At 35.0% G+C, this 14,610-nt stretch overlaps 1 protein-coding gene across 1 annotated transcript in view; it reads left to right on the top strand.

Annotated features, from left to right (window-relative positions):
• Positions 1 to 14,610, top strand: part of IPO11 (importin 11) — an 82,056-nt gene that overhangs the window by 13,589 nt on the left and 53,857 nt on the right. The window contains exons 6-13 of the mRNA XM_082300853.1: positions 3,532 to 3,604; positions 6,906 to 7,109; positions 8,732 to 8,864; positions 9,810 to 9,868; positions 10,688 to 10,736; positions 11,948 to 12,018; positions 13,297 to 13,489; positions 14,290 to 14,442. Coding sequence (XP_082156979.1) covers positions 3,532 to 3,604; positions 6,906 to 7,109; positions 8,732 to 8,864; positions 9,810 to 9,868; positions 10,688 to 10,736; positions 11,948 to 12,018; positions 13,297 to 13,489; positions 14,290 to 14,442 — 935 coding nt within the window. The remainder of the gene's footprint in view (positions 1 to 3,531; positions 3,605 to 6,905; positions 7,110 to 8,731; positions 8,865 to 9,809; positions 9,869 to 10,687; positions 10,737 to 11,947; positions 12,019 to 13,296; positions 13,490 to 14,289; positions 14,443 to 14,610) is intronic.

Below are 14,610 nucleotides of genomic sequence, written 5' to 3'. Positions count from 1 at the left end.
CAGGGTTTATTTCTTGCAGAACTAAAGACTAAAATTTTACTGTTTGAGGTAAAAATTAAATAACAATCTTGTAATGTAGTTTTCCTGTAGTTTTAAAGGAAATGTAATTTGAAAATTAAGTTTTTCTTGGCTATTAAAGATTCCATGGGTTAAATCTATATTAAATTTCCAGTGCAACACTATTTTGCCCCATTTCTGATTTTTCTGCCACTAATTTAATGCAGTTAAAGTATAAAATAAATTTTAAAAATTGTTGGCTGCTGTTAAGGATTCATGGAGTAAATGCCTAGTAAATTTTTAGCCTGCGTTCAACTGTTCCCCCGTTTCTGTTTTTCTTTCTAAATTTCTTAGATGTGACATTTTGTCAGCACTTACCCCAATCATGTTTCTTTTAGAACATGTTGAGACCATTTTGAGAAATTTTGATTTGAACTGTGAATTCTCGATTGTTTTGTGAACCAATCATACTTTGAATGTCATGATTTTTGAAGGCTTCATTGTAGAGGCTGCGTTTTTGTTCTTGCAAAATTCTTGTCTTTCATCTTGTGTCCCAGTTCAGCAGCTGTCCCCTCTCCATCCATAGGAGTACATCAAAGCATGTTTTGATCTACAGATCAGACTTAAAAGAGCATTTTTCAGTGAGAGTGATTTTGAAGATCAGCCTGTGAACTTTCTCCCTCCTGCTTTTTCAGGCAGCTTTTCATGTAGCTGTGGTGAAGACCCTAGAGTTGTCATAGCCTCTTTTCAGGCACAATTTGGCCTCTTTCTGAAATTTGTTTTCAGCCTCCTGAGGTGGTTTCACGGGATGATTTTGTATGTGTTTTTATTTTCTTCAAAAATTATTTGTCTTGAATTCAAGAGTTGAACATGTTTTTGATGTTACAGACAATTACTTTTGTATCCTGTCTCTTGTGGACTTTGTTCCCTTATTTGAGTACCATGTTAGCAACTTTAACAGTACTTTCCAATACATGTTTTTGCTTGAGTGATAACTCCTCATAAGCCAGAAATCCAAATACGAAATATCAGACTTTTTTAAAAAAGGTCCAAAATTATTTTTTAAGTATTTGGATATATATTTCTCCATACCACAAACACAGAGAAAGATCAAAGTAATGTTGAATTGCAAATTGTGAAAGACTACAGCAAAGTAGATAGTACTTAGAAGTTTATGTCTAGATAAAGTTGTTTTAATTATTGGGCACATATAATTAATTCAATGCTGAAGGGAAATAACTTGCTGAGTGAGATACAGTCTTCCCAACTTCTCGCCTGCCTATAACTTTTAAATATGGGATTGTGGAATTGGCTTTCTTGCAATGCTTTAAGGGATGCTGAGGACAGTGGTGCCGGTCTGTCTCCTTCAGGGGCTGAGGGCGTCCCTGTTCCCCGGCAGATGTCACTGTCGTGTTATTTAAACGGTGAATTCCTCCCCCCGCGGTCTGGCAAACCCTTATGGACCCTGTCACACAGTGCTGTGTGACACTTGCATCGGCATAGATTTTAGATTTTTTGTTTGCCATTACTGTTTTCCAGGTTTGCTTATCATGAGGTTATGTATTTCAGGTGTTCATCCTCATGAATCTATATCTTTTCTTTGTCTGCAATGGCAAAAGCTTAATTACAGCGTTTTTATTTACAGTAAGTGATGAACTAAATTCTTGCTCCTCTTAGACTGTGCATATGAGTTTAATATGAAAAAGTAATTAAGGCCAGGGGTCTTGTGAGCCCATAAAAAAAGTAAACGAAGTAATATAGTTAAATAGGATATTTTTTTCTTTACAAACCAGGTTTTAGGTGCTTTCTATTATCTCTGAAAGTGAAGTATTATGCAATCTACATTTAATTGAGAATAATTTTTTAAATTGTATTAATAAGAACTTTTAAGTTTTAGAAACCACTTAGAGTATGCCTGTATGTGTGGAAACTATATACTCCATTTTCATATTAAAAAAAACCCTGCAAAAATTTATTCTCCTGAAATGTCATCTCCTGGCTTTAGATTAATAAATTAAATAGTAACCTGCAGAGAAACGTTTCCTGTTGCAAATATATTTGTAAATTTTAACCAAAATGTTTTTAGGCTTAATTTAATTCTATGCAGGAAAAAAACCTTAAAGCCGAAGTCTTGATTTTAAAAAACAAAAAATAAAATCATGGCTTCTGAATGCTATAATTACCGTTGAAAGTAAGACTTAGTGTACAGTTCTGAGTTGCCAGTGAAACAATGAATTGCTGCCCTTTTGTACTAGGAAATAGTGAGTACTTGTGTTTTGTGCAGGTGTGAAGGGAAAGTGAAAACTAGAATAGTTTTGCAAATTTTATGGCAAATCCTGCCTCTATTTTTTAGTTATTTTGAGATTAATATTTGTCTAGATGAGTGCAAAACCTATGCTTTAGGGAGCTTTAGACATAATTTTAAACCTCAGTATATAAAAGTAGCTGGTTAATATCAGTGCCTGAGGTCAGGCAAGAGGAAGTGGTTGTGTTGGTGTGTTTAATCCTAATTTCCAGGCACTAGTCTGCATTGAGATGTGATGTCTGCATGTATGCTTCTAAGTCATTGCAATGTTAGGTGAAACTGTTGCATCTGAACAACCTTGGATGATAGCTTAAAGGATTTTTATGAAGAAGAAACAGCTTTCTAGGTGCTATCAGTAAATGAAAAAGTTGGGGCTTTTTGTTTGGTTTGGTTTTGGTATTTTTTTCCCCGATAGTGTACTCTGTAAATACCAACGAAGTGCTTTTCAAAGCAGTGTGTTATATTTCCTGCCAAAAAATTATAAGAAAATTGCATGAATCATTAAAAGTCTGAAGTAATACAGGAGCAATATCATACTACAACTTGCACTCTTGAACTGATAGAGGTCACTTAAAACAAAGTTAAGATACCACAATGCTGCACTTGAATGAAAATTAACCTTTATGGCTTAGAATTTGCCCTGCTCGCTATTTTCCCCTGAATTTTATGGAGACTGTATCCATGTACTTTTCACACAAAGTTATAATTTTCAAAGGATCAGTACTTTTAAATGTAACTGTATGATTTGCTTGTAGAAAAAGATTTGTAATAGAAAATACTTACTGCTTTTACAAAACAAGCTCTCATCTGATATGGTGATAGCCTTATTCTGGACATTTTTTGGCCATTGTCCATTAGTCTACATGGGCAAATTCATGTTCAAATCATCAGTTCTGACAGTTATAACTGTCTAGTAATTGTGTAAGAGCAATCAGTTTGTAATTTGTACAGTTTTAAGTTTTTTCACTCTGTATCTGCGTATCTGACTCTGTGAACTCTCTTTTGTGATTTATCTTTACAAAGGTCACCTCAGGTCTCAAAACCTGAGATTAAAATGCCTTAAAAGTACTTCTTTCACTGTTCCCTCTCTTTTTAAAGATACTTGAGGTTATGGAAGAGCAAAGGATGTTATTTTGTTAGTTTTGATAGTGTTTTTGATAGTTACATATGAATTGATAGTAGTTTTTTAATTGAAAATAAATAATATTTTAATAAATATATCTTGACAGTGCTCTTTCTGAAGAAGAAAAAACTTCATTGCGTGCTGGACTTATCACCAACTTTAATGAGCCAGTGAATCAGGTCAGCGTTTGATTGTTTTTCACTCTCCCAAGAACTGCTTGTTTTGACAGAGAGCTTGATTTCTTTCTTTACAAAGTATTTAATTATAATAATAAAGTTGCATAATAAAGTATTGCTTTCCAGACAGATCTTAAAGTGAGATCTTTTACCATAGATCATAATTCATTGAATTATAGAATCACTTTGGTTGGAAACATGTTTTGTCTCTGTGGTTTCTTTCTTTTGGTGTTACAGTGGCAGTTTGTTGTCCCTTGCTGTTTATGCAACCATTTGGTGAAATGGTTCAGGGAATTGATGTAGCGCAAAAATAACATTCCCCTGAGCTGAGTCTGTTCTCTGACCTGACTCCCACTGTGGCCATACAAGGAAGTGTGATGGTGGCATAGCAGGAATGAGCTGTAGAGGTTGCTGCTGCATAAACCCACCTAAGCAGTATTGCTGTTGCATGTCTGGTAACAGCATTAGTGAATTTAAATAAGCTTAATAAAGCTTCAGTGTAATAGTGTCCTTTCTTACATAAAGTGACTAATGGTAAGCCATGATTTTGATTGGAATAAGAATTTATTATTATATTGAGTATAGAACTAATGTTAGGGGCACAGAATATGCCCATACTGGATAAATCAGTCTTCTGCTAACTTCTTCACCATATAAGATTCTGCAAGGAAGTATTTGCTAATATTTTGAGCTAGATCTTAAATAACTTTGTCAAGAAAATACAGAAATGATTGGCATAAGATAAAGATTAGAAAGAAGAGGTATTGGAAATAAACTTCTGTTCTGCAGACAGTTCAGTTTTAACTTTTTAGGATTTCTTTACAGGATTAATGTAACTTCTAGTATTAGAGCAATTAATCAAAATTAGAGTAATTTTGTCTCTGTAGAAGCCTACTGTGAAATGACAGTTTTGACTAGAATTAAAAGTTTTCATAGCAAATGCAATTTTTTAAAAAGCAGATACGTATAAAGTGTTTTAAAATTTGTTCTGCACATATAGTTTCAATGTAAACAATACCACCAAATATTATTCACTTCTGTGTTTTAACCAAGAGCTATGAAGTAGGTCAAGCTGAACCATAAAGCATGTGTACTTTATGCTTCTACTAAGTAAATATTTAATTTTGAAGAGTTTGTATGTTTTTTGCATGTATAAATAGGTAAATCAGTTATAAAATCGTAATATTAACTACATTGTTTGTAAAACAATTTGAACTTTTTGTTAATAGTTTTTCCATACCTTCATTAGTATTTCATCAGTTTGCCTGCTAAGATAATAGCACAACATGTTTTATAGCTAAAAATGCCAGCTTGGCAGTTCTCAGACCATAGTTGCAGTTGAGATTGGAACCTTTCTAACTGACATTTTAAAGACCAGTGGCTTCATGCTTTCATTGGTGTGTCCTTATGATATTTTTTGGGATGTAATTTTTTTAGGATGCAGAGAATTTTGTTTGGTTTTATGGCAGCAGTCTAAATAATTGCCTGAATAATTATGTGCAATATTGAAATATGTTAACAGAGTCCAGCTCCCTTTCTTTCTTCTTGTTCCCCAATCTATGTTGTAGGTATCCTGAGGTGTCCTTTCAGAGGAACCTTTCATTTAGTTCCCAGACTGCGTGATACGTCTGAGCTTTGATATCCTGTGCTCCTGATAACTACACTTTTCCAGTCATAGATAGTTCATAACACAGTTGCTATCAGCTTGTGCTTTTTGCACCACTGAAGGCAGAAAAATTATGACTCTTGTATAGAAAGAAAAACAACACAAAAAAGTGAGAAATAGGCATAGTATGGAGATGTGATGATACAACTTGACTTCCAGGGGAGGTGAAGATGAAAAACAGAATATACCATCTGCTGAGAGCATATTTCCATGCCCTCTGAAGATATTTACCATATGGAGGGAACAGTGGAACAAAATACTTCTTCAAATGTATGACACCAATTTTTTTTTTTCTCCCAATTAAAAAGCCAGTCCTCAAGATAAAAGTACTTTTGGCCTTCCTGGGAGGTTGCTTCTTGCTATGTGATCATAGGAAGAGGAATTTATTTGCTCCCCCTGCCAATTGACATAATTTGATCTGGTAATAAGTAAGACTCCCAGTTTGTCCTTGAGAATGTTGATGTCATTTTCCTGAAGCAATTCTTCTCCCTAAGGAGCATGGTAGGAATAAATAGTACAGAAAACTTGGTGGGTTTGTCAGACTTCAGATGAAACATCTCAGGAAACAGTAAAGAAGGAGAAGGGCATGGCTATCCCTCTTAGGCCTGTAAATCACTTGGATTCCTTCTGGGGGCCTAAGAACTTGACTTCTTCCCCAGGCTAGAAGTGTGCTTGTCCTAGTGTGTCGAAGGAGAGAGTATCTGCTTCAGTAATCCAGTCAAGGACCTTTTCAATTAGAATGGGATAAGAACAGGGAAAACAAGAATGTGAAATTTTTGGATATTTGAGGTGGGGTTTTGAGGGACCATACAAAATATATTAAGGAATGTTTAGGGGTAGGGAGTTGCACATCAGCCAAGTGTGGAATAGACAGAAAGAGGGCATAAGAAAGGCCAGTCTTATGTAAACCATGAGTGGTCTGTACCTGTGTCTGAACAAACCCTGCACCTGATGACCACTGCCTGTCCTGTGTTCTGATTGCATCCCTCACCCATCTTGCTGTGTAATCTCACTCTGTTCATCCTGCATGTGTGCTGCAAGGACCAGGTTCCACCTGCTGGCAAGACTGGTGTGCGTGGGATTTGGGCCCAACAACCAAAGTCAGATGGTACAAGTGGTGCAGGTGTCCTTGGCCTATGGTGTGAAGATCTGGAGCAAGAAAGAGTCTCAGTCCCATCTACTGGGATGGGGTTTAGACTTACACATACATGTGCCTGGGGCTGGGAATGGCTCTGTCTAAAAGTCAGGTAGAGTAGAATTAAGGGTAATATGTATTCAACAGTGTATGTTCATGGAAAGTGATAGAAAAGATCATTAAGTAAAAAGTGGCTCCCAAATATTTGTGTCTTCATTTATGTGTCTTCTAGAATAAATACAGTTACTGTTCTTTATGTAAAATTTAAACCAGGTGTCAAGTTCAGTATTTTATGTAAATACTTGCTACAGACATTAAATACAATATTTTTTCTCCAAATTTATTTGCATTAAGCAAATGTAAAAATAGCTTGAGAAAAAGCACAGAAAAATCTAGCAATCCATCCTAGTCTTTTTTGATTCAGATTTTATTTGGCTGTTGATCTCTTCATTATTCATTTCCTAAATGCCTTTCGATTTTGTGGTGTCTGTGTTTTTTTGCAGATAGCAACTCAGATCTCTGTACTGATTGCTAAAGTTGCCAGAGTGGACTGCCCAAGGCAATGGCCAGAACTTATCCCCACTCTTGTAGAATCTGTGAAGGTGCAGGATGATCTTCAACAACACAGAGCACTACTTACGTTCTACCATGTTACAAAGACCCTGGCATCCAAACGGCTTGCTGCAGACAGGAAGCTTTTCTATGATGTAAGTGATGTAATGCAGTATTGTAGAGCATGCAAATCATGTATTGTACATGCTTGCTTCTTCCTGAGTTTAGCTGGCAGGGCATTAATGGCATGTTTGTGGACTTTAATGTTTGCCCTTGAAACAAAAGTTATCTCATGTTGTGGGTATCTGTATACTGTGGAATAACTGGAAGTCAGTTTCTGGGTGAGCTGCTTGAGATCTTTATTAATTTTGCATACAGCTTGAATGTTGTTAATTTGTGTAAAGAAGCAGAGCTTCGTCTACGGAACAATATTTGCATATCAGCCTTATGACATACATGATCTTACTTTTCTAGGAATTTTTTGAGGTTTTTTGGAGTGTGTTCTGGATTCATAATTCAGTACAGTCTTTAAGAAATACTGGGATTTAGACTTGCATATTACCATACTTTGGTTTTTGTATCATCAGCAGGAGTATGTTTGAGGTTTTTGTAGGCCACCTCTTCAGGTTAATTAAAAGGCAAGATGTGAATGCAAATGCCAAATCTTGTGTCATTCAGTTTACATTCTCCACTGTAAAAATCCACTGATTAGAACACAGATTTAACTTCGGCTGTAGGCCATGCATGTCCAAACACATTTGGAGTTGGACAACAATGTAGCACAGCTAACTGAATTTAGTGAGTTAAACTTTTTTGTCAAACATGTTACCCTTCAATTTTTGAAATTTTAGTGAGCACAGAAAATGAAGACTGTTTACAGAGGTTTAGCTATTTATCTGTGTAATCAATAAGATGAAATTTTAACCATCAGGAGTCTGAGGTATTGAAGACTGACTTGTAAATAGCACCTTTACTTACCTTTACTCAGTCAAAGCAACTAAATAAACAGGTCACGTGCTTGTGACTCCATTGATGTAAGGTGTAGCAGACTAGCTGCAGATTTCCGTAATTATGAAGCTGTCAAGTGCTACCATAACTGAGTGAGAAAAACTTTATCTTATGGTTGTAATTCAGATATCTTTATCAGCTAAGCACTGTCTGTGAACTGTAATGTGAATTAAGTTTCAGATTTGTTCAGTTCTGCCTGATTAGAAACTATTTGTCATTCTGTATTTTAAAAGAATAGAGGGAAAAAATCAGTGTTTGCAGCTATCAACAAAGTAAAGTTAGTTTTGGAGTATGCATTGTTCAGTACTATTGCACCTGTAACTGCTAAGTGTGTCCCAGAGTAAGTTGATTCAGACATTAATTTAACTGTAAGACTGACAACTTGTCTTGTGGGAGAAGAGGTGACGAGGAAAGCTGGTAATTTTTTGAAGCATTATACCATATTATACCAGCAGCTGTGTTTACAGAAAATCAGGTAAGAGAGGAAATAGTTTTCTTTAAGGTAAGAGTCATAGACCCAAGTAATCAGGGAAACCAGTGAGTGTATCGTAACATCTTCAAATTAAGGCAAGGTGTTTTTCTGGAAAACATCTTTAGATTAGTACAACTCAGTACAAAAAGAAACAAATTAAACATTGTGGCCCGTGATACGTACAAGAAGCTGGATTAAATATTTTAATAGTCAAAACCAGCCTTTGAAATGTAGGGATTTATTATGCTATAGCAAAATTCAGGAAACAAAATATATTCTTCATCTTCCTTTTTGCAGCTTACATCAAGTATTTATAGCTTTGCTTGTTCCTTGTGGAATCATCATACAGATACATTCCTACAGCATATTTGTGCAGGGGATGAAGCTGCAGCTGCAAATTCACTTGAAAGGACCTTGTTGTCATTGAAAGGTAATAATATAGAATGATGTTAAGTGTAAGGAATCAAATAATTTTCTTCACATTGTAGAATGTGTAGAAATTCTTTGGTAAATAGTTCCCATTCTCTAACAAAGCCATGCCCATTGGGAGTAACTATATTCTTGGTTTATTTTACCTGTACTGTAAGGCAGAAGGAGGATTAATCATACAGAAGGGGGAGAGAGAGTAGTCTTGTTTCTCAGTATGTGAGAAACTGTGCATTCCACTGTGCATGTTGTAAGCAGTCAATGTCTAGGAGGTTGGAAAGTGGAGGGCATAACAGGATGTTTTCTTACATGTGTTGTAATGTAGGCTTTTATGTCTTTAGCACTGAATTGAGGAAGCTGAGCTACAAGTTTCATTCCATTAGGCTCCACCTGTGTCCAGTGAAAAGCTAGCCTTAGCAGTCAGTTTGTATTTTAGTTTGATGCTCAAAGGCTTGTGAGTGGAGTAAACGCGTATCCTGACTATTTTGCTGCTTTGAACAACTGACATTTTTGTGTGCAATGCTTGCAATGTAGATAATACATGTCCTGAATTGTTTCAGACGATGCAGCATGCAGCTTTTCTGGGTTATTGGCAGTGATAAACCTGAGAGAATTCACAAGTGTCTTAGGGGCCTTACTTGACTGTACTTGGCCCTTTTCCTACTGCAGAATCATTCAGGAGTTGAATACTTAAGAGTTTTGGCAGAATTCTTCCTGATTGAGTAATTCTTGGAGTTCTCTTCATGATTTTACACAAAATGTATTTTAAAGTAATTTCAACAAAGGTGAATGTTAGGTATGGATGAGGCATCCAGGGACCTAAAATTATGTGTGTTTTTCAAAGCTTTGAGTTGAAAGAAAGGCATGGCAAGTGGAATTGTAATTGTGTTCTGAAATTTGTTGAAACAAGAGCTGATAAATAGCTACACAAGTAATTTCTTTTTCCTAGTGCTCCGAAAACTAACGGTCCATGGCTTTGTAGAACCTCATTGGAATGCAGAGGTGATGGTAAGTGACATGTGCATTTCTCGTTCTTGATTAGAAGTCTTTTGTGTTGATTTCCGGTTTTCTTAGAGCTGTGTTTGAAAATCGTTGAAAGGCACACATTTTTATTATGCAAAGGAAGATCAAGCAACATTCTCTCAAAGTTGTCCTACCAATAGTCTAGAGCTGTCAGATCCTAAATAGATTCTAAATGCTAGGACACTAATGTTTAAAAAAAGACGACACCTTTTCCAATTTACACACCACATGATGGTGATGCTTGTTGCATACTGAAAGATGTCTTACATGTGCTATCTTCCCTCCAGTTAAAAGCGTTTTGTTTAGTGATAAATGTGATGCCATACTTGTCCTATCATATTCTTTTGATAAAATCAGTTTGATTGAGATAAAAGCCTGTGGTATGCAGCCCATGGAGAGGGTAGGGTCTGAGAAAGAAACCTGAGCACCTTCCTTAACTGCAAGTGCTGCCTGTTTTGCTGGAGGAATTGAGTACCTACAGCCTATGTCCTCTGCTAGGAAGTTGAGAAGAGGGTAGAACTGGATAAGCATATTTTAAAGGGTATGCCTGTAGTTGCCTATCCTTCCTATTACTAGAGTTGCTGTGCTGTTTATGTAATACTAATAAGGACAGTTTGGATCATCTATGCAGTCTGCTTGCTAGCTAATTATTAATTTCACAAGGAAATTGTTCAAAATAATCAAAGAGTTCAGTTAAAAGTTATGAGGTCATGTCTGAGCTGGTTACACACCTGAACTGACTTCAGTCTGACATAACTAGTGCAGAATAGACTTCATCTTTAAAAGACACTTTTTGTTTTTTAGGGTTTTCTACATGCCATATTTGAACGGCTGAAACAGTTTCTGGAGTGCAGTAAGTATCTGAATATTTTTCTTTGTCTTCACTGTTAAACATTAGAAGCTGGGTGAAAATATACAGCCTAGTGCATCATCAGTAATCATTTAGGTGCAACGTATTTTTGTATAAGTCGAAGCTACTTTAAATGCTGCTGAAACTATCAAAGAAGAATTCAGTAAAAGTGTCTTTTGGTATCCGGAGTAAAATCACCACAATTGTATTTGGTGTCATACTTCAACAACACTTTTTATGAGAATAGATATCTAAACTGAATAGAAAGAATCTTTTTAAAATAAGTTATGTGTATTTTGATATTTTGGTGAAGTTCCTTTTTTCAGGAGCCTGTACTTCAATAAGACGGCTGATCTGGGCTTTGAGCCTCATTTTTAGAAGAGATGGAAACTGCCACCATTTGCCACTTTTACTGTACTACAGTCAGGCTCCTTCTGGCTGTCCTTTCATTTTTGACAAGAAAGGTGCATAGTTTCAATAGAAGGAATTGAAGGCCATCCCGTGCTGAAGTTTGGTGGTTATTGTAGTCCCCTAGAATATGAGGACTGTGGGGTTTCTGTGTCCTAAGACAAGAACTAAGCTGAACCTTTCAATTTCCACTTTTCTAATCAGTAAGTTGTTTTGCAAAAGCAGGTACAACTACCTTGCAGGATTTGTGTTTACATTTATTGTATCATGTTTCTGCCTGTACTCCTTCAATATGCCCCTTTTTGGTTTTTCCTTTTTTTTTATAAAAGTTTTATCTGTTTCTTTTTCTAATTCAGAATGTTTTCTAGTGTCCATAGTAAGTTATTCTTTAAGGTGCAGTTTCTAGGAAAGCACATAATATTATGCAGTAATAGTTTTATTAAAAGGACATTTTTATATTTTCAATGCATACTTATTTTTTGTGTATACTGGCAATTGCTTGCATTATTTAAACAGTTGTTTGTCATTGAATTTTCTTTAATGATGTCACAATTGTTGTAGCCTGATTGCGTGCAGTGAATTTCACTACAGCTGAGAGAAATGTTTTAAGATTTTTTTATTCCCAGTAATCATTACCTTGAATTTGACTTTGAATTTATTCTGCCCTAGAACTTTTATCTGCTGACATAATCTCTCAACTACAGTAAAAATAAGTTCTTTTCCAGTGTTAATTTTTTAAAATTTAGCTATCCGGAAAGAAAATGAAAGTCTGAAAATTTATAGTTGTTAAATGTCTGATTTACCAGGTAGAAGTATAAGAGCAGAAAGCATATGCAGAGATCGTCTAGAAAAGACCATAATTCTGTTCACTAAAGTGGTAAGTAAGATCTCTTTCCAGTTACTGTATAGTTTGTAGTTCTGGAGGAGCAGTCCTTATCCAGACACGTGCCTTAAAGTGAATACATTTCTGACCTTTCAAAGAAATGGAAGGTACTGCAACTTAAAACTTTTTTAACAGATGTATTTTTGAAGAAAAAGGTGTCTGTTTACTCATGCTGATGTAGGTTGCAGCAGTGAAGAAAACATTTTCTTAGCTCAAACAAAATTAAGTGCATTCCATTAAGTAAATTATTTAGCAAGGATTTGTTTAAAGAAGAGTTCCAGAAGTATTGGTAAAGCAGAGGTAATAGTATTAAGGAATAAAGAAGAGATAGGCTTTACATTTTATTTTTTATAGGTAGTTAGATCACTATTTCCAAAGCTTTGTTAGGTCTATGGAATTACTGGCCACACTAGTTAATCAAAAGAAAATGAACAAAAAACTATCTTGCTCTCTGAGACTTGTATCATGTAATACACTTGGACTTGTCAGCTGGTTCTGTGTAACTGTTACATGCATATTGTATTGGAAGGTAATTTTAACGTTGACACTTGGTCTGGTTTTTTGGTTTTTTTGGTTTATTTTTTTAAGTTAACCAAACCTACAGAGTTCCCATTGTTTTCACATTCTGTTCTATGTGCTCTGACACATTATTTTTGGTCTTTGTCATAGTACTTACATTGCAAATGTGCATATTTTTTCACAGACCTGAAGAGAAAGTAAACTCAATTAATAGGTAATCTACCACCTCTAGAAATTCAGATGCAAGAATACAGGTTTAGGCATTTTTGCAGTACTAGAAGAGATTAAAGGAATCCACCAGTGTATTTTAGACCATTAAATGGAAAAGCTAAGTTGAGGAAGCAAATACTTGTACTGCAGTGTTGGTGTTGGGCGAGAGGAAGTTATATATCCCTCATACCTCTTTTACTTACACTGATTCTAATAGGGATGAATTATCTGCTGATATATTCACTGTTTTAAGTATGGCTGATTATACTTTATTTACTACTAGCAAGCTGGTCCATTCGAAAATGGATATTGTTCCTCATACTTAAAAAAAAAAATTTGAATGCAAATCAAGAATTTAGCTGTTAAATAATGCTTCATTAACAATTGATACTGATGTCTTCCTAATTTCCTGTCTGTGTTCAGTTTTCTATAATTTTATATAAATTGGCATCTGTTTTTGATAGCTAGTTTACTAAAGCATTTAATAAGATGTCACTAAAAGTATTTTGATTTCTTTTTTTCTACTTTCTTTTTTATTTTAAGCTTCTGGACTTCCTGGATCAACATCCTTTCTCATTCACTGCTTTGATTCAGAGATCACTGGAGTTCTCTGTAAGCTATGTTTTCACAGAAGCTGGTGAAGGAGTTGTGTTTGAGCAGTTTATTGTACAATGCATGAATCTCATTAAGATGATTGTAAAAAATTACGCATACAAGCCATCCAAAAGTATTGAAGGTACTGCTACTATTTACTAAAATAATTTTTTATGTCTTGAGAAACATTTTGCTAGCTATTCCCAACAATTTAACTCCTTTATTAATGTTTTAATAATTGTTGAACTATTTATGATTCTGTCTCTATATTAACAATTGTTATTGTAATTTTTATGGTATTAATGTACATGGATAATGATGTGCCAAAGGAATTTTAGATGCAAAAGGAGCACAAATGTCTTTTCTTTTTTGATTGTTTTAGTTTCCATTGAACTAATTTTAAAACGTATTGAGGTATAGAGTTTGGTTTATTTTCATCAACTAGTTTGTTGCATCTTTCCCGTGAGGTATGGTTGACAAAATGGTGTGTTTTCTGTAATTAACTGATACCAGTACAATGAAACACAGAAACACAGTGGATTGGAGATGCAGTTGAATATAAAGAAGTTCATATGTTCTGCTTGGTAGGACTGTGTTTAATTTTGGAACTTCATACACTGCTATATGTATGAATTTAAAAAATACCGCAGCTTTTCACATTAGTTTTACATGCGGCAGTGACTAGATAACAATTAGCATTCTCTTTATGAATTTGAAAAAAAGTTTCATAAACATACTGGTATGTGTCAGAATAGATAACTTGCTTAAAAACCTGCTTACCACCTGAAAGTCAGTTAAAGTCTGCCATGAAAATACACTTTTTTTGTTTTTCCTCAGAGGATAGAAATTTTTTATTTATTGATTTCTTTTTAATTTTACTTGATTAGTCTTTGATCATTAAGCCACTTAATTGTAATCTGAAATCTTCATGTTTTATTTCAGACAGCAGTCCTGAAACTCTTGAAGCACATAAGATAAAGACAGCTTTTTTCACATACCCAACATTAATGGAAATATGTAGGAGATTAGTCACTCACTATTTCCTGCTGACAAAGGAAGAATTGACCATGTGGGAAGAGGATCCAGAAAGCTTCAGTAAGAAACATGCTATACAGTTGGTTGTAGTTTAATTAGATATTTGTATATGTGCTTCATATCCACATGGTCTCTACAAATTGCCTACTGCAATATTGGCCATTTTATTTCCTGCAGTCTTACACGGACAAATATTCCCGCTAGACATTCTATTCATAACAAGAGATT

The sequence above is a fragment of the Coloeus monedula genome (genome assembly GCF_965178545.1).
Source record: "Coloeus monedula genome assembly, chromosome: Z".
In the NCBI taxonomy this organism is placed as follows: domain Eukaryota; kingdom Metazoa; phylum Chordata; class Aves; order Passeriformes; family Corvidae; genus Coloeus; species Coloeus monedula.
The sequence above is the reverse complement of the archived record's forward strand: the minus strand, read 5'-3'. Positions and strand labels throughout refer to the sequence as shown.